General features: G+C 30.3%; 1 protein-coding gene across 11 annotated transcripts in view; it reads left to right on the top strand.

Moving 5' to 3' along the window:
- CASK (peripheral plasma membrane protein CASK) overlaps positions 1 to 25741 on the top strand; it is a 178476-nt gene that overhangs the window by 131305 nt on the left and 21430 nt on the right. For 6 of the 11 annotated variants that reach the window (XM_085487701.1, XM_029315345.2, XM_085487699.1 and 3 more), the window contains 3 exons: positions 22514 to 22702; positions 23230 to 23394; positions 23684 to 23758. In XM_085487701.1, coding sequence (XP_085343827.1) covers positions 22514 to 22702; positions 23230 to 23394; positions 23684 to 23758 — 429 coding nt within the window. The remainder of the gene's footprint in view (positions 1 to 22513; positions 22703 to 23229; positions 23395 to 23683; positions 23759 to 25741) is intronic. The other 5 variants (XM_029315348.2, XM_029315351.2, XM_029315344.2 and 2 more) reach the window with 1 other exon arrangement.

The following is a 25741-nucleotide window of genomic DNA, read 5'->3' as shown; positions in this document are numbered from 1 at the left end:
CTGAACAGTCTTACGGAAACCACAAGTAGTAAGAGACGTTTTTTATCAGACGCAAGTAGTAACGTCTATCTTTAACGGAACCACATCATTATAGCGGCATTCTACGTTGAGGGCTTACGTAGATTTTGCATTTCTGAATAAAATCGGTACAATCTACTCAATCTATATACACTACTTTAATAGTAATCAAATACAATAATATTAATCGAGCAGAATTATCACGACGCAATATTTTCATGCGATTAAAAATTTGATATCTATTTCCTATTTTCTCTTCTTGCGAAATTAAAAAATCTGTACCAGCACATATGTACCTATATGTAATACTTTATTAAATTAGCACACGTGCATAATACGTGGTAAAATATATAATGTTTGTTTTTTTTATATTAGATGATAATATTTGCAAAATTAATATTTTTTAAAAATAAATTTGTACTTTTCATCTATTTTATTAGATTTTTAATTTATCTTGGAAGACATATAAGATTTTCAATTGCAGAAATATTCCGGCAAACAAACTAGTCCAACAGACCAGCATTTCTCATTTTACTAAAACCATCGCAGAATATTATGCTCGCTTCACAATGAGAATTTCTTCTAATATTTAACTTCTGTCTTCTATTTTAAAGCCGCCATAACTAAAAATCACTTTTTTCTTCCGAAAGAAAGTAGAACTGAGAGAAGAAATTGAAAATAATAAAATTAAGCTCGCTAATTAACAAATGACTATTATATATCTGAATATCATAAAGTACTCTGTCTCTCTCTATCTTAATATCATAAAGAGTGCTCTAGATACGGTTCAAGTAATTCGCGTTCAGTTAATTCGGAAATGCCAACATCTGGTCGAATGTGAGTGAAATCTAGACAATTATCAAGTACACACACACATATATATATAAATATATATATATATTTATATACACGCGCGGCTTGTATCTGTCGAAATATTTCATTACAGAGAGGTACTCATATTCTGAATACCCTTTTTTCAACAAAAGCATAGAATTCAGGCAGGCGTATACACATCGAATGTCACGGAACCGACAATGTGGGATGCTCTCGCGTGATGCGGGATATGTGCACGGACGTTCTATTGATGTTGCCGGTGGAGTCCGCGAGACGCGAATATTCGTGGCAATCGTTTTCGTCCGATCGACCGTTCCATCGACTATTCGGTATAAAGAAACTGGCTACGCATTGTACGTGAAAGTACGGCTGTGTTAATGCGGAAAAAAACAAAATGTACGACCATCCATTCTGCTTCGCGTCAGGGAATTGCCGCTTCATTCGCCAACATTTCACGCATAGCAATTTTCTATATATACATATATATATATATATATATATATATATATATATATATATATACACACAAGTGCAGAAAGACGTAAGTTCGCCTTATTGACGACTCCCCGAAGCGGTTGCCGTCTCGCATGACGATACGAATTCTTGCCTCGGGGTTGGAACTCTCTTGTCTGAAGCGCGCTTTATGCTGCTTGGAAATCTTTCCCTATACTATATGCTATGCTTGCAAGGCGCAAGGCAAGAGAGAGAGAGATGAGATGTACACAATACATCGTCGCGGTTGCACAAGAAATCTAATTAATTGCGAAACGTTTAATTCACTACATGTAAAGTTGTAAAATTGTAATTTACGTAATGCATAGTTTTCGTTGCACCGTAAAGTCATCCAGATGTTCGGGACAAATTTCTGAAGATTTCAAGAATGAGATACAATTCGATAAATGTTGAAGGAATTACGATGAACAAAAGATTCTTGACTTATAAAATTGTTTTCATTTAATGCTTTGACGGATACACTGAATATACAAATATAAATACATAATATATATAGCCACTTCCGTATATTTTGCCACGTCAACGGATTATCTTATATCGAATATCCTTTGACTAATTTCGTAAATGCCTATCCATGTGATGCTTACCTTCATCGCAAGATATAGAGAAGTTCGAAGTTCGAAGATGGGACAGTCAATCTCTAAGGGCCAGAAACTCTCCGGTTACAAGTAACGCCCGAAGGAATATCGCTTACCTGCCTTCTGAAACTCATCTTAATTGCACGAAACGTACGCCTGTGCACGGGTTAAAGAGCAATCTTATAATGCAAAGCGAGGCAAAAGTGAAGTATCGAGCGAAAGTGCTTCGTCATACCGATGAAAATTCGTTACGCGTCGCTTAATTACATGACTGACTGTTAAAAAGCTGTAAACATCTACGTTGCGGTGAATATTAAGTTTTTAATAAATCCGGTATGCGCGCAATGTTTAATTACTTTTTAGATTCTAGCACAAAAAATTGCAACAAAAACGTAAGAATATTAATATAACTCTAGGAATATTACTATGAAAAAGTAATAATTAAAAATGGTACATAAATACACAAACAAGATATTCATGCTACAAGATATTTGTACTTGTATATTATGAAAATGTGACCAGAGAAAAAGTTAAAATAATAAAATTTTTATAAAAGTAATTAAATAGAAAAAGCTATATAAATATTCAGCGCGAAGACTTATAATAACCAATAATGAGTACTTTTGGATATTTATATGTATTATATGTAACTTCTTTTAAACAATTATATTTTTTATTAATTATATTATCAAATATTAAATTTATGAGATTTTATTTGATCTTATTTTATCTCGTTTATCAAAAATATTATTATATTTTTTTACATCTTTTCAACTCGTTAATAGTCTGTAACATAATTACTTAAACTTTTTAAACTTCTTATATTTAAAACTCTTGAACGCAGATTGCAGCAATAAAAAATCTAATTTTTTTTAAGTAAAACGATTGATTAATAAAAATACAAATTTTTAAAAATTGATATCGTAAAAATAAATTGAGGCAACTATTTGATTTGGAATTTTGATTGCGTACAGATCAAAATTCTAACAAGGAAAAAGGAAAATTGGAATATCAAATATATATATATTTATCTATTTTAACAAAGTTTGTTACACACATATTCCTTGAAGCGGAATTAAATCTATAACATCTGATTGGGCTAATTCGTACATAGCAGTAGTGCGCATTAACTCAACCGGAAACGTTGATGGAGGTCAGAAGCCCGTGTATCCTGCGAACATATACGATCGAACGCATTTCGAAAGTTTATCCTGAATGTTAGATTAGGTAAGTAAATATACAACGCGCTTGATATATGCGAATTCAAAATTATGAAGGTATAATCGTACCATAAAATTAACAGCTAATCATTTGATGATGATAAATCATTTAGATGCAACTTAAAATAATGCATTGCTAGTTTTGATACAACTAAGTAACTATTTTTCAAAAACCTATAACTTTTGTATCATTTATTGCAATCGAACAACTTCTGCGCTATCAAAATTAAATTTTTAAGCTGTCTAATTATTATTAATCAATAATAATTCGACTTTGTAGCTGTATTTTGTAGTTACTTATAGCGCAACAAAATTTATTCGAGAGTAAATTTTTGCGTATTGTATATATGTATATTATATAATATTTATTCTCAGTTTTATCGACAAGGTATATATATATGTATATGTACCTATGTTATATCACTACAAAAGAGCGCACTTTGTATGCACTATTTTAAAATTTTATTTAGTATACATATATGTATAGAACATTTAAAATGTATATGTTTTTATGTTCACAATTGCTTTGAAAAGTTGTATTTTTTATTATAGTCAGAAACCTTAAGAAAATTCATTACTTCTCTTTCCCATTTAACATACTGCACGTTGCAAGTTTCAAGACCGGCCGACATTGTGAAAAGAGTTTTGTGTCAGCATTTAAAATGTATGCGACAAGCGTCGACTTATGCCATGCAATTTAATATCACACAAAAGCATTTGATATGCAAGACACAAGTAATCGAATAAGAGCAATCAATTTTAAGCGAGAAGTTGGCATAAGTTAATAGAAATAAGAGTAAAGTAAGATACGGGAATATAAAGACTTAATCGTGTAAGGTAAGAACTCTTATTTTAAAACAACATGAACCTATTTTATGAAACATTTGCTTTATAACTATGTCAAAAGTTTATTGAAAGCGTTTTTTACTAAAAGATATAGTCTGACATTATTTTTATATTCGCATATTGAAAATATTGTAAAAAATTCAATAACATTTGAGTATACATCTATAAAAATTGAGAAGTTCATTCTGTTTTTTTTAATTTCCATTAACTTGTTTCTGCATACATATTTATTTTATAAAAGTTTAGAGATTTTTGCACCATATTGTTATTACACAATAGGTGTGCATGTAACATAATAATTTAGTAAATCAATAATACAATACATAATGACATGTTTACAACATTTTAAAATTAAAAAGCATATTGTTAGTATATATATAGCAATATCATGAAATATATCTTCAAAGCAAAGAGGAAAAAATTCGCCTTGAATACCCCGGGTTGTCTCTGTGCAATAGAAATTATTAACTTGAAATAGTCTAAATTCAATTTTTAGATTAAAATATCTAAATATTTAATTATTTGATATTTTACATTGTTTAATAATTCTGATAACATAAACGGCAAGATATTGCATCAAAAAGGTTGATATAAAAAAAAAATTTCTATACTTTACTGCGTAATATTATCATATTATTTAACGGAATTCAGTAAAATTATGTATCATTTTTCTTCATTGGATGCTGAGGTACCATTCCGTGTGATAATGCGGTGTCTCGTTTTGCAGTGAATTACCTTTTTTCTCATAAGATAGGGGTGCATTCGCGGTGGGCGAAGTCGCATCGAGTGGTAGGGGATTGGCGGGAAGCCGAACAGCTCGACGTAGCGCAACGCAGTCAGTACTCGGCGAACTCTCTGCACGTTCGGATGATGTCCAAACTACGCTTCTGACGGTTCGGTTCCATAAACAATTTCGCTTCCATTTAATTAGCATCTCAATTAACTTTATATATATATATATATATATATATATATTTCGTGAAATCAGAGAGAACCAATAAAATCGTGTTTACGATCTAAGCAATCAAGTGTGGATGAAGATTTCCTCCTCTATTACGTTTAAATCTCCTCTCTCCATCAACGTAATGCTATGCTACGTAAGTTTAATTGCGCATAAATTAATTATGATCATTTGATTTCACTATATTTATCTTGATTATTTTATAAGGAAATATCAAAGTGCAAATTATGTGTATAAAATTTAAAAAATAGACAAGTGATTATTTAATTATAAAAATTAAGTTTTGTTTTAATCTATAATTTTTTATGTTTCTGTTGTGATTAATTAATATTCAATTTATCATATTATAAAAATATTATTTTAATTATTAAAAAGAAGAATAACATCACAAAAACGATTATAATGTGCTACAGATATTCTTTTACATTACATTTTATTTTCCTTCTAAGTGAGATATATATTTTGAGAGAATACATTAATCTCGTTGTACAGCATGCTTTTATATGCATATTTAGTTAAATTATTTGATACAGGCTAGTGTCGTGTGGAGATACGTTGTTGCATATTCAGTGATATTCCCCTAATATCCTTGGAGGCTCATACTGTAAAGTTTGATTATAAAAATGAGAAAAAGTGACAAATGCAATGTTCGTGTTTTTAGTGGCTTTTTCAAATAAGTATTTAAAACTCCGCTTATTATATAATTTTATAAGACAGATTTGCCTCAATTCTACCATTATCATAATACAGAGTCAAAAAAGTTTTTCGTGCAAGTATTAAAAATATGTATGTATGAAAAATATGTATTCTAATTTTAAAAGAGAACTTACGTCAAACTCTATGCTTATTGTATATATAGATGCTGCAGATTAACTTTGAAATTAAAAAAGAATTTATTATTTATACATATATATATATTTTTTTTTGTTAAATATATATATATATATATATAAATTTTTAGTAAAATATATATACATATACATATATATATATATATATATATATATATATATATATATAATACTAATTATATATATAACAAAAATTAATTAAAATAATTATAAGCAATAATTGGTGATATTGTAATAAGATATCGAAAATTTTCTTTTTTTAATCATTCTTAATTTTAGATCGTTAGATCATTTAAAATTAAATATCAATGATGGTCATATGTGTTAAGTCGCTTTTCGCGTTTTTTTGTAGCTCCGCTTCATACTCGTGCATACACAATAACGTTCTGTATTGCTTGTATATCGTCATGATAACATTTTTGTCAAACGACCATTTAACAAATGGTTTGAAAATAATCCGCTCTCTCTCGGCATACGTGCTAGATATGTTTGTATAATCTTCTCGATGAATCCATAAAATAATACGTAAATAAAGGAATGCATTTTTTCAATTTTTCCGCAATGCAGACAATTCACACTAATAGACGCGAGCAATTGTTAAGAAATATGCATAATCAGCATAAATTTTTAAAAGTTCTATTTTACAACTTTTATTTTGTCTCTTTAATTGTGGCCTTTTACTTTTTCCACTGTACAATTTTTAGCGATCAGATTTCTAGGTATTAAACTTTGTTTTAAAATCATAAAACGTTTGTTCTTTTTTAAATGTTATTTTGCATGAAAATCTGTTATATGTATTGTATACATCTTTCTAAATTGATCTTTCTAAATTGATTGGTTGTTTTTTAACTAATTTACTTTTATTGTAATATAATAGTTCAGAAAGGCGTCAGTCAGGATAATCAACGCCTTAACACAGAAGAATTGCAATTAAAAAGACAATTATTTTTTATCTATGTTAAAAGATAAAGACGTATTGAGTTCTTGTTATTGGAACGAAGTTTCAAGCGTTTTGCTTCATCACACTTACAACAGCATTGAATTAATACAAACTGCAGATTTTCGTTGTTCAACGTCATTACAATTTGTGTCGTAACTGTTTTAATCAGCATTGTTTATTTTATACTCACTACGCGTAAGGACTGTTTTACTCAAAAAGCTTTGAACTGTCATGAAAGCACTCGATTTACGGTACTAAGTTGAAATTGCTGATGGCTGGCACTGAAGAACTTCGTGTTTTGAGATACCACTCCTTTGCAGCACGTTAATTTTATTGACATTTATTTAGTTTAATTAAACTTCCAATCTCTTAAATTTTTTATTTGATATAGCACTACGCTTTGTGAATATTTAAATACAAGAAAACTTCAATTTGAGAGATTAACTGTGGCTATTGCATTGAAATTTCTGGCAAGTTTAATGTATTCTTATCACAGAATATCTCCGCTTGCTACCGATGCCGCGTCTCTAATGCTGAAAGCTTTCAACGAACACGCGGATGTGCAAGACGTATCTGTAATAGAATTGCTGAAGGGAAGAAAGTTAAATTGAACTTTTTATCTAGCGCGAATGTTAGTTTCGTTTTGTTATGTCAAGTGTTGCACATTGAAACATAAGTACTCTATAGTGTTGGATAATTCGCAATCTAATAAAATAGTTTTTAAACTAATTTTATCGCTGCATTTTTAAAAAAATTACAAGTTTAATTAAGAAACTTAATATTCTTTTTTTAATAAAATTACTTATGAATTATATAGTTTTTTATTCATTTATAGGAGGATCAAAAGCATATAAATATTTTGATGAAAATTTGATTAAAGTTTCATGTGAAATTATTGGAATAGTTTTAGAAACTTTTAAAACTTACTTAATATAAAATAAGTATATATATATATATATATATATATATATATATATATAAGAGTAATCTTTAATATAAAGTATTTCTTTTGCCATGTTATATACATATATATGTGTCAAAAAACTGAGAATTACATTTGGAATTATAATGATATTTGTAATACGCAAAAGTGTTTCTTGTAATTTTAAATATTGATATTTATTATAAATGATTTGTCATGTAATTAGTCATTCTATCTGTATTATATTTAATCAACTAATATTATACATGCAACTATTAATATTAATTGTTTATTGATATGTTTAATTAATGTTTTTAGTGTAACTTATGTTAATGATTTTATTAACAAAGAGAAATTTTGATTCTAATTAATTCAATTAAAAGTGGCAATTGAAATTGTACATATTGATACATAATATATATGTACATACATATGTTCGTTGATACGCAAGAGTATATTCCTTATTTGTATATATTCGCGAAAGCTCTCAAAGCATTGTACTGCCTTGAGTTAGTTTCTGAGTGCACTGTTTGCTACTAGTCCTTTGCGGTTAACTTCGAAGCTCTTCAATTATTCAATATGAAAGATAGCCACTAAATTTAATCTCAAGGATCATTAAGGCTTTTCAAATATATGTATAAAAGCGAATCAGTACACTATCAATGCATTACCATTTTACACGTTTATAAATCATAAATCAGTACACGAATATTCTTCCAAGACATGCTAATTTTTTTATACTAATCAGAAACAAGCATCAAAGTGTAAAAAAATACTGTAGAAATCATTGTGTGTATCTAATTATGCACAATTTAGCCTAAGAAATTCAAAAATACACTTTTTGTACAATTTTTGAAATAAAGCCATAGAATTTTTGTTGTTAATATTACACAAAATATCTTAACATATGTTATACAAATCACTTATTTGGATGTTGCAAAAGTTAATAAAATAGGCCTTATGCTTTAGTGATTATAACTAATCCTTTGTACTTTGCGTTAATGCGGTTTATTCCATGTCGGAGTTTCAACAATCGGACTGACTGTAACATAAAAGCGCGTGCACTAAAGTGGAATTACCACAGCGTCGATGTAATGTACGATCATGATGGTCCTGACTAAGCAGAATCTATCCCGCACAACGACATCGTTAAACCGGAATTAATAGTAATTTATGTTTACATTCCTCAGTTAATTTATCTGATAATGAACTACTTTATGAGGTACTTGTACTATTCTAATACAAATGTATATGTATAGCGATGCATACGAAATTCTTATTACCAAATCAAAACAAAGTATTCTAACGTCTTACAATCTCTTTAATAATTACACTATATGTTTTTACACAATTATGATTTGCACATATTTTTCTAGCCGATAAAAAATTAAACTAAATGTGTTTAATAAGAGGTCAAGAAAAATATACGTAGATATTTTTATTGTATAAAGTAAATATTAAGACTTAAAAGACTCATTTTATATATACGTTTTGTCTATAATATTTTATGAAATTATTTAAGTTTTTAAATCTTGGGATTGAAAGCTTTTAATTCTAAATCTTATCCCATATTTATTGTCCAGCTTATTAATATCGCACACACACAGATATAACATGAAATATAATAAAATAAATTATATTATTTAGAAATATTTTTTTATAAAACAAATATAATTCTAAATGATTAAATATCGATTATACGTGCAGATTTAAATTATTCATTTTATTATTATTTTTCTATTAACATAAAGTATAAAATATAGGTTTTCCATTTTAACTATTTAATAAAATAATTTGCCAAAATTGTAATTTACATATACAAGTGCTAATTTGTATTTTAAGTCATTTCTATCAGTATAGTAAGCACAACTGTTAGAAAATGTAATTAAGATGGTGGTCTTAAACGATTGAATTTCTCCGCCTCCTATATAAGCTCCCATAAAGCGGATTAAGCCCCTTTAAAAATAATTAGTCCATCGATTGCCCAGACCAAAATACACTTGCACCATAAACGAAAACACCTTAGTCCTTGTGGCTCGATTAAAAATTTCCCGTAAACGTAAATTTCACGAAAAATGTCTGGCGCGTGGGCTTGAAAATCGTTTGGGAAAACAATTTCTCGCGTGGCGAAACGTTCTAACACCTCGTTGCAATTTTCTCCGCAACGAGATGCGTCGGCAATTTTCGACCGAGATACGAAGTGGGTATGAGAAGTCAAGATAATGCATATTCACCTATACGATTTGGCTTTTTGCGTTGTCCCTCTTCGTCCTTCGCTTCGTCGCGTTCTCCCACTTCGACTTTATAATTATTCGCCATTAAGCGAATCCAAGGAGTATCCATTTAGTTCTGCACGTGTTAAGTGACAACGAGGACGAGCTCCCGTAACTTTCGCATCTTCTAATCGCTTCCTACTCATTGCAAGGCTCGTTCTTCATCGCGCGTCTCTACCATCTATTCCATCATCATCTGCATAATTTTGCAGCGCATCTACTCACGCAATCACGTACATACATACATATTGCAACCAAAGTCGCTGGAGTGACTGTTCTTGCACCGATGTTGAATATATTAAATAAAATCTAGAATACGCGGAAAATTGATTTTAGATTTATGGAAGGATATGTACGTTGGCAACATTGTATGATTTAAAGAATTGTCTTGTCGTTTGCACCTCTCCATGCATAAATCCTGCAGAGATTATTCGGGCGTTGAATCTGTGACTAGTGATTTATTTTCGCATTTTTATCACCTATTTCGTGAACGTCCAACGAATGGCATTGAATTTCAATGCGATCTATGATGTGAAAGAGAGAGATTTCTAATTTATAGAACCAGATGCGGCAGTTAATGGCGCATTAGAACGCTCAGTTTAAATTTATGAATATACATAATTTAATTTGAATATGTAGCTAATTTAATTTAACTGTAGATAAATAACTTAATTTCTTTGCAAATAGAAATTTAATTTTTCTAATATTTTAATTTAAAATCTCTCTTTCCTTTTTTCTCTCCTAATATGCATTTGCATTGTATTTATTTATTTTGGCAAGCTTATATATTACAGACAGAAACGTGGTGTTTTATGAAAATCCGTTACATTATAATTCTGTAGTCCAACAAATCTGCGTAAAACATTACTGCTGCGTAAAATTATGCAACTGGAAATACATGAGCATAGGATTAATATATCGAGGATAATAATGGATTTTACTGAAAAGTAAATGAATAAGATATGTGAAAAAAATTTAATAGCAATTGAAGTTAATTAACATAAAATATTTATTATTGTATTATAATGTTAAATTTATGTTAACTATTAATGATCTGCAAATTTTTGCATATTAAAAAGAAATATTTCATTATTTTATGTTTTATGTTTATTAATAATTTAAAAACAGTTTTTTATAGTTCTAAATTATTGATAAATGGCTCTACGTGACAAGAGTTTTGTTGAGTTACTATGATAAAATCGAACGTTTACATCAAACAATAGTACAGAGCAAGCAATGGAGCTTATGTTTAACTTTTCAAATTCGGAAACGCGCTATCCTCCATCCAACGTTTTGCGCCAATATCAATGTGTAATTATTTACGAAGACCAAATCAAATATTTGACCGTGCATATCAAACACTCTTCCAACTCGATAGAGATAATATTAAAATGATTATAAAGTATAGCAACTTTTTGCATCTCGCGTAGTTCTTTGTTAGCAGAAGATTGCGACAAAAGTATTGAGATAATTTAAAAAAGTACAGATTTTGTTTGAAAATTGCAGATAGTACGGAATCTTTTCTGCTCTTTCTATAGAGTTCCTTCGTAACTTAAATACTTGCACGGCAACTCGCCTTCGCTCGCAATTTTGTATATACCATCTCATTGTTTCGGTAACTCCTGTGAGGAAAAACCGTCGGTGCTCGCAAGGAAGTTCTCACCAGCGACTCGCTGTCAAAACGAATAGAAAAGTTTTGTTTTCACGGTAAATACATGAGCAAAGTTTCATCTAATTGGTTAAGTCGTTAAGGTCACCAGCAAAATCGATGGCGAAAAAACTTAGGCGCTATAAGTGGCGTAAATAGCCATAGTGCTCGACGAAAGAAATGGAACACGCAATTATAATAGAATTTGACAATTCAAGGAATATGTTGATATTAGCACATATTATGTATATAGAACAGTGTAAAATCAGGGTCACATGAATATGGAGTAGTATATTGCCATTTAATTACGATTACAAATTGATTGCGCTGTAATTCAAATTAATCTTAAAAATCAATATATCGGCGTTAATATACTTTTCAACGAAATTTAACAAACGATATTACACGGATAACTATTATTTTATCGCTCTTTTTATTTATTACGTTATATAACGTTTAGCAGATTAAATAATTTATTTATTAATAAATGTGATATAGGAGTTTTATATATTTAATAAAACTTAAAAAAAGTTAATAGAATAAATGAAATTATATACATACATATATTCTATATATGTGAACGTTATAGTTATTGCTAAATAAACCCGCGACATGAGATTTGTAAAATTGCGTCTCCAACATTATATTTGATTAAATTTTTCCTTGTATAGAATTCGGCTACTATATTGTTAATTAATATCGGATCGAGCTTTACGTAGTTTGACAGAGAAGCGTTATTCGCTCTACTACGCGTTAACAAGTTCGTTTATTGAATTGGTAATGCATTTTACATTATTTCCAGATTCTAATTACACATCACTGAGGCATTATTGGAGTGAATTGATTGTAATTTCCAGTTACAATCAGTTTACAGTTTCAGTGCCCATTGCGAGATAGATACTAGTAATATTTTCTCTGCATGACTATATTTACATTGCTCTGTGACTTTTTGTATTTATATTTCGAATTTGCTGATACGTATCATCTTGCAACGATGCCACCTGTCATCCAACATTGGATGTACTAATTAATTGCAAACTGATAGAAAAATCAATCAACCATTTATTTTAACCATTATCTCATTTATCTTATTTTTATTGAATATTATGTGTATTAATTATTTCTATATTTTTTTTGTAATTTTGCATTAATTTTTTATACTTTTTAAACATCTGCTTTAATGTTTTTTTTAATTATTAGTACATTTTCCATTTATAGGGTAATTGGCTTATCGATAATTGACAAGAGAGAAGGGTCAACATTTCTCATTTTATCGGTGATTGAGATGAAATAAAAATTTTGTTAATGGACGACATTAAAATTTATTAGTGTCTTTATAAAAATAATAATTTCTAACTGTTCCAATAAATTATTTCAATGTTGTATTTTATTTTATTATTATTAGGAATTATATTCTCAGACAGCAACAATTACTATCATATTTTCGGTACTTTCTAAGTTACAAAAATTTACAAACACTGTAAATTTCAGTACATATAACTTTATTTCACGACATGATAGTTAAAATTTTATGTTTAACGGTAATATCACTGTATCATTTAAAGTCAAGAAGCCGGTAATTGTTATATTATTATTGCATGCGTTGTAAAATTTGCAGTATTTTTATAATATAAGACGTATGGTTATATATATGTATATTAATATAAATTCGCTATTTAAATGTTCATTTCCTTATTTTAAAGAGATGTATTTTTAAATTGCAAACTATTCAGGTCTAGTTCTTTTCTTAAATATTATATCGTAATATTGTTTAAATATTATATTATTGTTATAATTTTTAATGATATATGTGCTTGTTAAATTAATTCTGCAGCATAACAAAATTTTTTTATTAATCTAAAGTTCTAATTTACTACTGCAAATTATTTGATCAATTATACACATTTTGCTCTTTCTCTAAAATGATTGCCAAAAAATTATCACTATTTTATTGATAATAAGTTTGTATTAAAATTATCTAAACTTATATCATATATTTAATTTATTAATTTTGTTTGATATTTATTTATGTCATTTCGTATATTTTTTTATATTTATATTTATGTGATTTCTCTTTAAATATAAAAATATTTCGAATCCAATATTTAGAAGTAGGCCGAGACTCTTAAATAATCCGCTCAGTTATATGTGCCTTTCACGAAGCGGCCATTAATTTAAAGTACTTTTTAAGTACGCACGAGTCTCGCTCTCGGCTTTTAATTTTCACGACTATATTTCGACATTGGTGCGGTCGTTGAAGTTGCCCCGCAAACTCGAAAATAGGATACGGGAAGTGGTGTATTGTCGTACGTGGTTTGCTTTGAATGGATCGTACAAGTTTATTGAAAGCCGGAAGTTGATTCACTATGACGAATGTAGTCCTTGTCTCAGCGAAGAAGACGCGTTGTCTGACCATACGCGCATCTATTCCACTTCGCATCGCGCGAGATTCTTTAAAGGCGCAATTTCACGTGCTGCTAAAACAAGTGATTAAAGCGACAGATTTGTCGCTCGTAATCCAGCATCAACAATTTTGTAGTTTGAATCAGTTCAACTACAAAGCATTTACTGCTCTGAAACGCTCAACTTTTCAATTCTATCGCGCTGTTATCCTTTTCATGTACAAAAATTATCGCTGTTTAGTTCAGCGACAAAAGTTGTTACATGATCATTTTGTCGCTCAGACAATCAGTTTCAGCGGCTCGTGAAAAGGCACCTTAACGGATACGCTGCGCCGGCATATTACTTACGTTTCGCGCGTTTTTTTCGCACGTAGAAAATACATTTGTAAACAAGGACCGCGATTCCCATCAGTTTCTATCACGTAAAGTATATCAATGTAGTCGCTCTTCGCACTGCTTGGAATTCACTGCGCAAAATAATATCATTCATGCGGTTTACATCCTCTCATATTTTTTTCATTCTTTCTTTTTCTTTTTCTCTCTTTCTGACTTTCTTCATAAAGCATTTTTTTAATATTACATTTCCTTGGAGATAGAACAAAATTGAAATATATATCCAAATTACAATCAAATTCTTTTAAATTATATATTTTACATTATTATATTTATGTAGGATTTTTTACCATTTTTTATGAATAAATTTGCATTTCAACAAATATTTAATTAAAATCTGCAGTAGGTAATGTATAGATATGTATATTTAATGATAATGTAAATCCTGCAACGAATTAAAAGCAATGTTTTATGAAATTTTTATGAAGGAAATAATCGACTTAAGATAATTCTTTATTTACAAAAATGATAATGATGTAAATTCTCTATTTTTGCACAGACGATTATAATTTTACGAATGACGAATGTGTAAATATTTAGGATGACATAATTCGATGAAGAATGGCTGGCAAAATGTCAAAAAATGGGACAACGTTTTCACATGGCGCGTATATTTGCGAGTTTCATACCTCATATTCATCGTATTACCGTATCATCGTATATACATGCACAACCGTGTTACATAACCCGTATATTATGTACCTAGAGGATATATTTCTGACTGCACAAAACAAACCGGAAATCAACTACGCAGCGCATTATGCCCGTTCGTGATGCACCTGCATCGTTGCATTGCGCGGGAGTGGCACTTCCGCTCTATCATTCGATCCTTCCGTGTCCTATGCCTTCGAAATATCCCAGGAATTCCGTTGCGAATTTTGGTATTCAACTACGATTACAAAGATAGACGATTTTATGCCGTTATATTAATTAATTGCACAACTTTTCTGACTTACATACCTGCGCTGCCTCTTTATGCTTTAATAACTTTCCGCATTTCTCGTTCACTGTCATATTCAGATTTTACCGTTTATATAAAAAATTTTACTGAATTATACGAAAAATTTTACAAGCTGTTATTTTAAGACGTATACTAATTGTCGGATTTATATCGAATGGGCCGCGTCGAGAATTTAATCCCACGCTTCAACGATATTTTGTAGATGAAATTTGCAACGAGACTAGTATAATCTAATAAGTTTTTGCGATATATGTATATTTCAACAGATATCAATAATTATTTCTAGTAAACTATGTTAGAGAATAATAAATGTACGATTTTTATTCAATCTAATGAGATAAAATATTTTTTTCAATTGCGTATTTTAGTGTTTATAGTAGTGTGTATTTTATTTTCAAATAATACAGTAATTACGTTCATTAAATTGATTTAAGTATTGTATTTTACGTAAATCTCGTACTTGACAAAATATTATTTTTATATTTGCGCGGATAAGTATGGATAACAATCCTTTGTTTTGTCTTTAATTTGATTTAAACCATAAATTGAGTATTTTCCCAAGGCAATTCGTGGAGAACAAATGCCAATACGTTGTGTCGCATACGACATATATACGGGAATGCGCGTGTTTCATTATTGATTGCATCGGTTCTCTTTAAGGGGGAGTAATGTTTTTACGAATAATAAATTTTTTAACGACGTCGGTTCATTAGCAAGTACTTAAAAATGCTGGAGCCAAGTTCGGCTCTTGCCTTCGGTGGTATATAGCGCCTATATTCTTTCTGCGGCTGACAGAAAAATTAAGTGGGGCGTAGGGAAAAAAAGTTAATAAATGGCCACGCAAGGCTCAGACCGGAGCTGGACGAATATAAAGCAGGACGGCGTTAGTAAATTGCGAGAATCAACATTATATACTCCATATATCGTATCTTCCTGAGAAACAAATTTAGTTGTTGACAGTGCGACGCGCTGACAGTCCAATTATTAAGTATAATGGGAATTTTATCGTCTTTCTAGCTTTGCAAATGAAGAGATTTTATGATACCTTTATATCATCACGACCACTTATTAATTTATACCTCTGAATAATAACGATAATCGATATATATGAGCTTTCGGTCCATTTATTTTTAATACATATATTTAAAGAATGTTTGTCGTTTAACAGAAGAATTTAGGAGATTAAATATTTTCATTTGTACAAATGTATATGTATATTTATATGTCAAATGTATATACATATACATAAGTTAAATCAGTATTTTTCGTCTAGCTAAATATATGAATAAAATTGTCTAAATATTTTAATTAAAATTTTTAATCAAAATGTAACTAGTATGCACACAAGGTCTTCCGCTTTATTTGTTTTCCGTCTGAGCTGTTCGTTCCAAAATAAGATAAATACGTTCTCAATACACACATATAAGTATAAGTTCTAATATCGCTCCACTTCTAGCGGTAGAAGAGCTAAAGTGCGAACTCTCGAGGAAGGCGCCGCGTACGTTCATGCACGAGGCGATAATTCGTCGCATCCCGAGCACATTTAACGGTGGAGAGATCCGCCGGAGTCGGTTTTCCACGAATAAATCACCGAAAACCAACGGATGCTGGCAGTCCAAATCGCGTCCATTCGTCACAATCGACCACCGCTATTTTCGCGAATATGTCGATCCGCCCCATCTCAAGCGCATTCCATCTCTCTTTCTCTCTTTCTACTTCTTCTACGATTCACGAAGTACATCGAAGGACGCGTTTTTCGTACGACTTTTATACAATCATTCCTTTGTAAACAAGATAAATATATTTTGAAGAGAAGTACACCTTTTGAAAAAGAACGCAAAAGCACTTTCGGTATGTGTAGTGACTGAGAGGCTAATCCAATATAGTCATCGGACATATCCATGTGCTCACAATGGAATAGACGACCAAAGGGACTAATGTTGTAACAATCGCTAGCTACAACCTTGTACCCAGCGATGGGTCCTGATATCATTTGTGTGTTAATTGACAAATACCTAAATGTATAGTCAACGATATTCTCTCTCTTTGTTTCTTTATAGGTATAAAATTGAAAATGATGCTCTCATAGGAATTCTCATTTCCACTAATGCACTAATTTGATAATTCATATATTCTTAACTGTTCATTTTAAACATGATTATCCGATATTGACCTCGCGATTCTATAAATATAATCGCATTTATGTATAAATGTCAAAAAAAAGAAGTTTGCGCGACATTTTATCAATTTATATTTCATTAAGAGATTTCGGCAGTATGTTTTTTCTATCAATCTTGCGTGTAATAGTTTATCGAAATGAAAATATTATCGACAAATGTTTTAATACAATAAAATATTGCAAAATTGTTTTTGATGAACAATGAGACAAACCTGATAAATATTGGGTCATGCAATGTATACCTATAGTCGAAAATATTGATGTTATGCTATGTCGACGATTTAATTAAAGATTATTTTTCGTATATAAATAACTCTATTTTATCTTTTTTCTTTTATTAATTTCTTATCAACAAACACATCTAATACAATATAAATTTGGGACCTCTAAAATATTTTTAGTACGTATACATGGATATTAATAATAACTTTAAAACCGCAAGGTTTAAGGTTTAAGGTACATACTTTACACATTCTGTAGCCAAAAGAAAAGTTATATAATATTAAGTCTTCCAAAATTATTTCACATATTTCTTTTAGCAATATTCTTTAAGCAATTTAAAATTGAGTTTTTCTTAATAAAAGTTTGATTAAATATCTTCTGATATAATATCTTCTCTAACTTTCTACAAGTTATTAGCTACCTTGCAATATTGAAAATTTTGATGTCGTAAAATTAAAATTTGTTAAATTCCAATTCGACTAAAGTTTAAAATTATATGAAGTATAACATTTTTCATTTATTTTACACTTTCAGAAATTAATTTTTGAGAGAATCATTTTAATTATTTATAATGTAAAATTGATAAATTTTACAATTAATGAAAGTAATTAATAAAATGGGACATTTTTTGTAACATTTCTAAAAATGTTGATTTTAAAAATATATTAAAGGATTCGCGAAAATTGAAGAGTAGTGCCTTGAAACAATGGTCTTCGAACCACTTTATAGGGATTTTAATAATTCTCTAATCCAAAGTGATTTCTCAGACAGCAGATTTACGTATAATTGAATTTTAATTTGCCTCTCGAAAGAAAACTATCCTTGCAGGAATAACCGCGGATATTCAGTCGCTAAACGATAATTGAATCGGATTTTCGGAATCTCGCGATTAAGTCAGTTCCATCGTCGATTTAGTGCTTTTTTCACCCATACTTTTCGAAGAAAAGTTATTTTATATTGGAAAGGAGTATATATATATACATATATATATATCGCAAATTACAGATAAATTACAGATGATAGCAATGGCGTAAGTAGCTGACAAATAAACCAAATGAATTTGATTATTCCAATATTATTTAGCGATATTTATCTGTGTCATTTGTTCAATCTTGACACAAGAGACAAATTATTATAAATTTTAACATGGAGCTTATATGTACCGCAATTGAAGCAGCCCACAGTCGTGGTTTACCGCATCCATCCCTCCTCATCCCATCCCCCTTGATATTGCAAGCCGATGAATTGGCTTCCGGAGTACGAATGATGCCATAGCCACGGATACATCGCACTTCAATTTGCACACACATGACGTAATATTATTTTATCCTCGAATCTGAGAACTAGTTTGCATATGCTTGTGCGCGCGCGAACGCATATATTAATGTTTAAAATAAAGTTACAATAACACTCTCGACACTATCAAATAATATGAATTATTTTGATTATTCAAATGTACATAAAAATTATTGAGACATAAAATGTTAAGAAATAATATATTAATAAATATGTATTATTAATCAAACTTATTATATGTCGCGTTGTTAATTAATTAGGTAAATTTTATAATTATATATTTCAATTTTATAATTAATTAAATTTTTTAATTACAAATATACAGCACTTTTCAACGTAACAAAATAATTGTCAAACTATCATCTTCACTTTTGCAGAGTTTGCGATTGATATTTTTCTCTTGTTACGCAGAATGCCTTGCGTGCTGCCATTTATTCGTATGTCAAAATTACAGCAACCGTACATTTTGCGAGACAGCTCTGAGTATCTGTTAAAGCTGTGTGTGACTGTGATGGACATTATACGTAACAATATTATGTATTACGGCGTTATGATAATGAGATGCTTCCCGAATGAAAACATTCCAAATTCCGTGTGACTTGTGTATGAATATGTAATAATTCTCTGACACACGTTGACAATTCTAGAAAAAAAACGAATTTCACTATTGATATTGCGACGTATGGCGTAATTGCATTAAATTATATACAATTGAATTTTTTAGTTTTAATAGATGTCTGGGAAAAAAGAATTAATGGACAATTGCTGCTCTCTCTTTCTCTCTGGTAGTTCCATGGCTGTCCTTAATTAATGAATATCCAATGGCGCTAATGTAATTAACGGCATTTGATTAACGGCACTGCGAACAAATACTATCGAAATAACCTCCACGATCGTTTTCATTTTTCTTGAATTAGCTGTGCAACTGTGCTTACCCTGACAGGTGGTGTAACAAATAGGTAAAAACGCAATCGTACAATCGTATTAAGATTAATGCATTTTTCACGTTTTATAACAACCTTATCTTTTCCGTTTCAACAATTATTCTTATTCCTTTATACAATTTTCTGTGACATTTTTCTGCGACAAATTGCCAATTGATAGCTGCAAAATCTAATAATTCTTTCTTGAACATTGAAACTACATTGAAAATCGATTTAGAAATATTTCAGATATAATCTAAAACATATTCGCGGATATTTTTTCTCCTCTGAAACGCACCTCATGTGGATACATATGTATCATAGCGGACAATTTGTCTTTGAGTTTCATCTTTATATTTCGTTCTATTTGCAGTATATTTGAAATATGTTTTTTCCATGCGCGATTTGCATACAGAGTAGATGCGCGCAAGAAAGGAGAAATAGAGACGTGTCGTTGCTATCAACTGGGTCGCAAGTGACGAGTTTGGCCGCGTTTCGAGGTGAACGGAGTGGCTGTCCTTGGACAAAGTGCTCGTGTGTAACCCCTTCGAGGATCCTTTACGTCCATGAACAAAGCGTTTCCATGATCCCATACGAATATCACGTATGGCAATATACGTTTGTCTATCTTATGCATAATTTAACGCATTTCGTATGCGAATTCAAATAAGTGACAAGTAGAGCAAATATCTTTACAAACTTGAAATAAAATATGAGACATATGTTTATATGGTTGCTCTTTTTCATTAAATATCATTATTACATATTATCTTATCATATATTTTTGCGAGTGTAAGTTTTGACAAAGGAACGAGATCAACTAAGACGGAGGATTATGCAAACATGTAATTTAGCGTATCAAAGCTACGTACATACAATTCTCTAACCAGAGTTCGCAGCGCAGGCAAGTCAAATTCGCTCGAGACAATTTTGGAGATTGTAACAGATTAAGCTTTAAGCTTGATCGGCTGACAACTAGAACTTAGTATCCAAATACTATTATTGAACCACAAGCACAGTTGCGATTGTCGTCGTAGTAACATGTATAGCGCGGAAAGTTAGTTGCTAAAATTTTAGTAAATAATAAGTTCAGTAAAATATTAAGATTAATATTTGAACTTCGGAGCTGTTTCCAATGTTAGAAATCAGACTTGATTTTGTGGATAAATTCGTTTTATAAGATAAAATTTAAAAACTGATACATTAATATATAGATGCAACAAAAATTTTAACTGATATTTAGATTTGTTGAAAAAAGTATTAGTTACAACTACTAAGTAAACTGATGTTTAAATTTAGACAACGAATAGGTTTTAGTGATTAATTCTCAATACTCGAAAGCAATTTCGAGTATTATCTGCCATTTTTCACTCCGCGAAAATTGATTACGTGTTCAATGTATAGTCGACGTAAACATCATAAATTTCATAGAGTACTTTTCTTTTAGCCAGTTATTTATATGTATATCAAGAGCATACATATCTTTTTTATTATGAGAAATTTCTACCTATAACTTCAAAAAAAGCAGTGTCAAATTAAAAAAAATTTTATGATTTCTTAATTTAATGTACGTGCGATATATCTTCTGGGAAATATTATTTTTCATAACTATAATATCACATGTATTAAAAATGTAGATAACTATATAAAAAAAATAAAATATTTTTAACAATAAAAACAATAAAATATTCGGCAAACATGATGTTTGTAAGTGCATTTATTAATATGCATTTTGTAAAGTAGAACGCGATCATTTATTTGTTTATCAGGTATGCCATCCCGTTATTAAAATCAGAATTTACATTTGAATTTTAATGAAAGCCGATAATTTAAATGTAAATTAAACTGCATATTTTACGCTCTTTCAGTTTGATAGAAACGTTTGCATTTACACATATCGCTACTTATGCAATACACATTTCCTATGTGAAAAATATTGCGCTCATTATAAGACATCTCATGTTTTATGACAATAACGTCTCTGAATAATTAACAAAAATGAGAGATAATTGCACATTATAAAATTATATGCAGCATATTATTTTCTCTAAAAGTATATAATATTTTCTTTGACGTATTCAATGTACAACATATATAGAACATAATTTCTTTTGCATACTTGTGTGTACACAATATGATCGTATAACAATCTAAAAAAAGTGATGCCTGTTTTTTATTGATAACGAAATTCAATATTTATATTTCGATCACGTTCTGCAGGATACAATCAGCAATCAAAATTTGATTGTTTGCTTCCCTTTTCCACAGTTGGAATCATCATTTTATTTATGAGACAGCATCGAAAAAATAAACTGTATGACTAACGAACTGTCACGACTCTTTTTACGAATGAAATGTATTTGCATATAACGAGAATATTCTTTATTAGCATGGCAATTACTACAGTAAGAAACTGACGTGACTCAACTACATCAAAGATTAGACTTCTCCGATAAATCTGGCGATTTAACTATTTTCCTACGTGGAAGACAGTGACGTTAATAGTTTAATTTGCATTTTTGCTCGGTTTCAGGCACTCTTACAAGCCCACGATGTTGCCGGCCACGAAGTCTACGGCGAGGAAGCCACCAGAGTAACACCACCGCCTCTTCTCACGTATCTAAATGGTGGCGACGACCTCGAAGGACAAAACGGCGATTTAGACGAGAAAATCACTCGCGTCAGACTGGTGCAGTTTCAGAAGAACACGGATGAGCCGATGGTGAGTGGCACTTCAAAGCACCTGTAATTGCGGAAACGTGTCTTTTCGGTAGTACGAGACGACGTTGAATTTCTACGAGATTTATTTGCGAACTTCCTCTCTCTCCTTTTCTCTTTCCCTCTGACATGATTTTTATATATTTGTTCAAGAAAAGCGCAAATCTTTTTAAAATTTTTCTACGAAAATGCAGAAGTAAAATATGCAGACAAATATTAGAGAAACGTTGTAATGAAATATATTAAAAGATTTATGTTAAACATATTACTATTTCATGTCGTTGAGACAAATAAAAGAAAAACATATAACATACAGTAATATCTCATATTTTGAACCTGAATGGTGAACCTGAATATCGTCATTGAAATTTTAATGTTAAATTTACATCATTATTTATTATATACGTGATTTAACGTAGCATTAATAATATTCGAAGCACATTATCGTAAAAAATTTAATATCCGATTATTGCTAGCGTGCTCTGTACTCACCATTTTTAATTTATTTCGCTTTATTCTGTCGCTTTTTAGGGAATCACACTAAAAATGAACGAGGACGGACAATGCTTTGTTGCGCGAATTATGCATGGTGGGATGATCCATAGACAAGCCACTCTTCACGTAGGCGACGAAATCAGAGAAATCAATGGTATACCGGTTCAGAATCAATCCGTTAATGCCTTGCAAAAGATTCTGGTGAGTATCATCATAAAATTATCCTTACAATCAAACAAGTAGAATTTAAAAAAATTCAATTTTTTTTCTAAACTGAATTATAAAAATAATTAAATATTCCTTCGATAAAGTACATATTATAATTAATACAAATATTATAATGGTAAATTTTTGAAATAACATCATTTTTATTATTGGAAAATATATAGATTTTTGTATTTGTTCATTATATGAAAAAGAAATCTGAAACTCATTTTAACGCGAATAATTTCTAGAATAATATTTAAAGAGTCGATCTTCTTTGTTACAGCGGGAGGCACGAGGATCTGTAACTTTCAAGATTGTGCCGTCGTACAGGAGCGCGCCGCCCCCCTGCGAGGTACAAGTAAGACCCAACACCCAAACCCATTCCCAAAACACTATCGCGTCTAGTAAGCCCGCATCATCCGCAGCCTCCACGGGCGTAAGCTCTGGAGGTGGCGCGAACAAATCCGGGAAACTGGTGAAAACCTCTGCAGCCACCACGAGCAAAGAGAAGACGTCTAAGACGTCAAAATCTTCCAAGTCTAAGAGCGCTTCCTCGTCTACCGAGAGCACGCCTAGACGTCGCTTAAACCCATTGTCGGCCCTACGATCGCGAAAATCTTAAATTTTCAGTAGCTTGCCCGATTAGATAGCGCATTTCTAGAGAATCTAAAAATACACCAGATTCTAGTCATAATCGTGATGGATCTTTCGCGGAATAAATTTACGCCTCTTCTTCCAACGATACTGCTGACCTTATTGAGAGCGAAGTTGGTTTACGAACTTGAGCCTTATAGTGTAGGTAGCTTGTAGCTCTAATAAAGTAGCTCTAATTATGCATGTAGATAGCAGATAATTAGGCTTTTTTCAATACGCTTTATTAGCGAATACATTATAGTTATGTAATGATTTTGGAGATACGCGAATTTTTCTGTAATATTTAAATTATTCGGATGATAAATGTGCAATATTAGAAGTAAAATCTATATATACCTACGTTTAAAAAGCTTCAAATGTGCTTAATTAAAATATTTATTTTTTTATTTATTTATTATTTATTGATTTAGTTTTTTAGTGAGAATGATTTTACTTAGAGTGATTTTATTTACACAGGAAAATATTTTCTTTAAAATATTATTTATTTATTTTGATATAAACTAATAAATACGTTATTGAGAAATTATAATTCTTCAAATATATATCCATTACAAAATTAAATTTACTTCTCTAGTCATACATCAATATTATGTTTTGCATGTTATTATTAATTATAACCCAGGAACATGCTTCGAAGCGTGATCTATCAATCGCTTAAATAGTTTGTGTTAGTTTCTCCTACGATCTTCTGATCTAACAAGACAGACTTTAGAAGTCCCGAGAGAGCTTACAATAATAAACAACTAATAATTTCCGCTACATTATATATGCAAATTATTGCAAATAATCATACATGAAGGAACTTAAGAACTTAATTTGGTTAGATGATTCAAATTTCACACGACTAGCTTTTGTAATGAAATATTGCTCCATATTTCGCTTCATACAAGTTGAATTCGCATTCTACGTAATGCGAAGTACTTCGAAGTATTACTTCGAAGAACCTACGCAAAATGCGAGAAGTCTCTGCCTATTATCCGTTCCACGATTAGGAAAGTTTTGAGCCCGATAACGAACAGAGGGATATGCGATTAGTTTCTCAATAGTTTGTAGTTTGTATACAGTTTCCTGCGTAATTCTATCCAAGATAAACCGCAGAGTTTACAAGAAGTTTGAAGGAGGAGACAGTTAATAGTGTCCACTTTACATTACATAGCCTAATCCACTAATAGAAAAAAATTTCACACTATGTAATTGCTAATAAAAAATAACGTACTTATCGACATATGAAAATGTCTTCGGAATTATTTTATTAGAAAGAAGAATTATCTTATTATTATATTAAATTTATAAATTTTTTCTTTCTTTCTCAAACTTAATCAAAGTTTGTGTGAACTTTATATAAAAATAATATTACGAATAGATGGAATATATTCTCTTGACATATATACTTGACGTATACTCGTAAAACATATTCTCTTGACACGTCTTAATATAATCATCATTCCTAATATTCATAAATGTATATACATATAAGATGAGCCTAAAATAAATTAATAATATTCTTTTATGATTTTAACATCAATTTTTAATAGGTAAATTTATTAGATAAATTAATAGGTGAAAATAAAGAATTTAATTCTTATGTATTATTATTAAAAGTTTGAAATATCTTTGGACATAGTTTCACTACTAATCTTCGTTAACATTGACGAAGGAAAACGGAAACTGGTATCCGGCGGTTATA

This window comes from Nylanderia fulva, unplaced genomic scaffold (assembly GCF_048542155.1).
Source record: "Nylanderia fulva isolate GAGA-0341 unplaced genomic scaffold, ASM4854215v1 Scaffold6, whole genome shotgun sequence".
NCBI classification, from domain to species: domain Eukaryota; kingdom Metazoa; phylum Arthropoda; class Insecta; order Hymenoptera; family Formicidae; genus Nylanderia; species Nylanderia fulva.
Note: the sequence above shows the minus strand (reverse complement) of the source record. Positions and strands in the feature narration are given on the sequence as shown.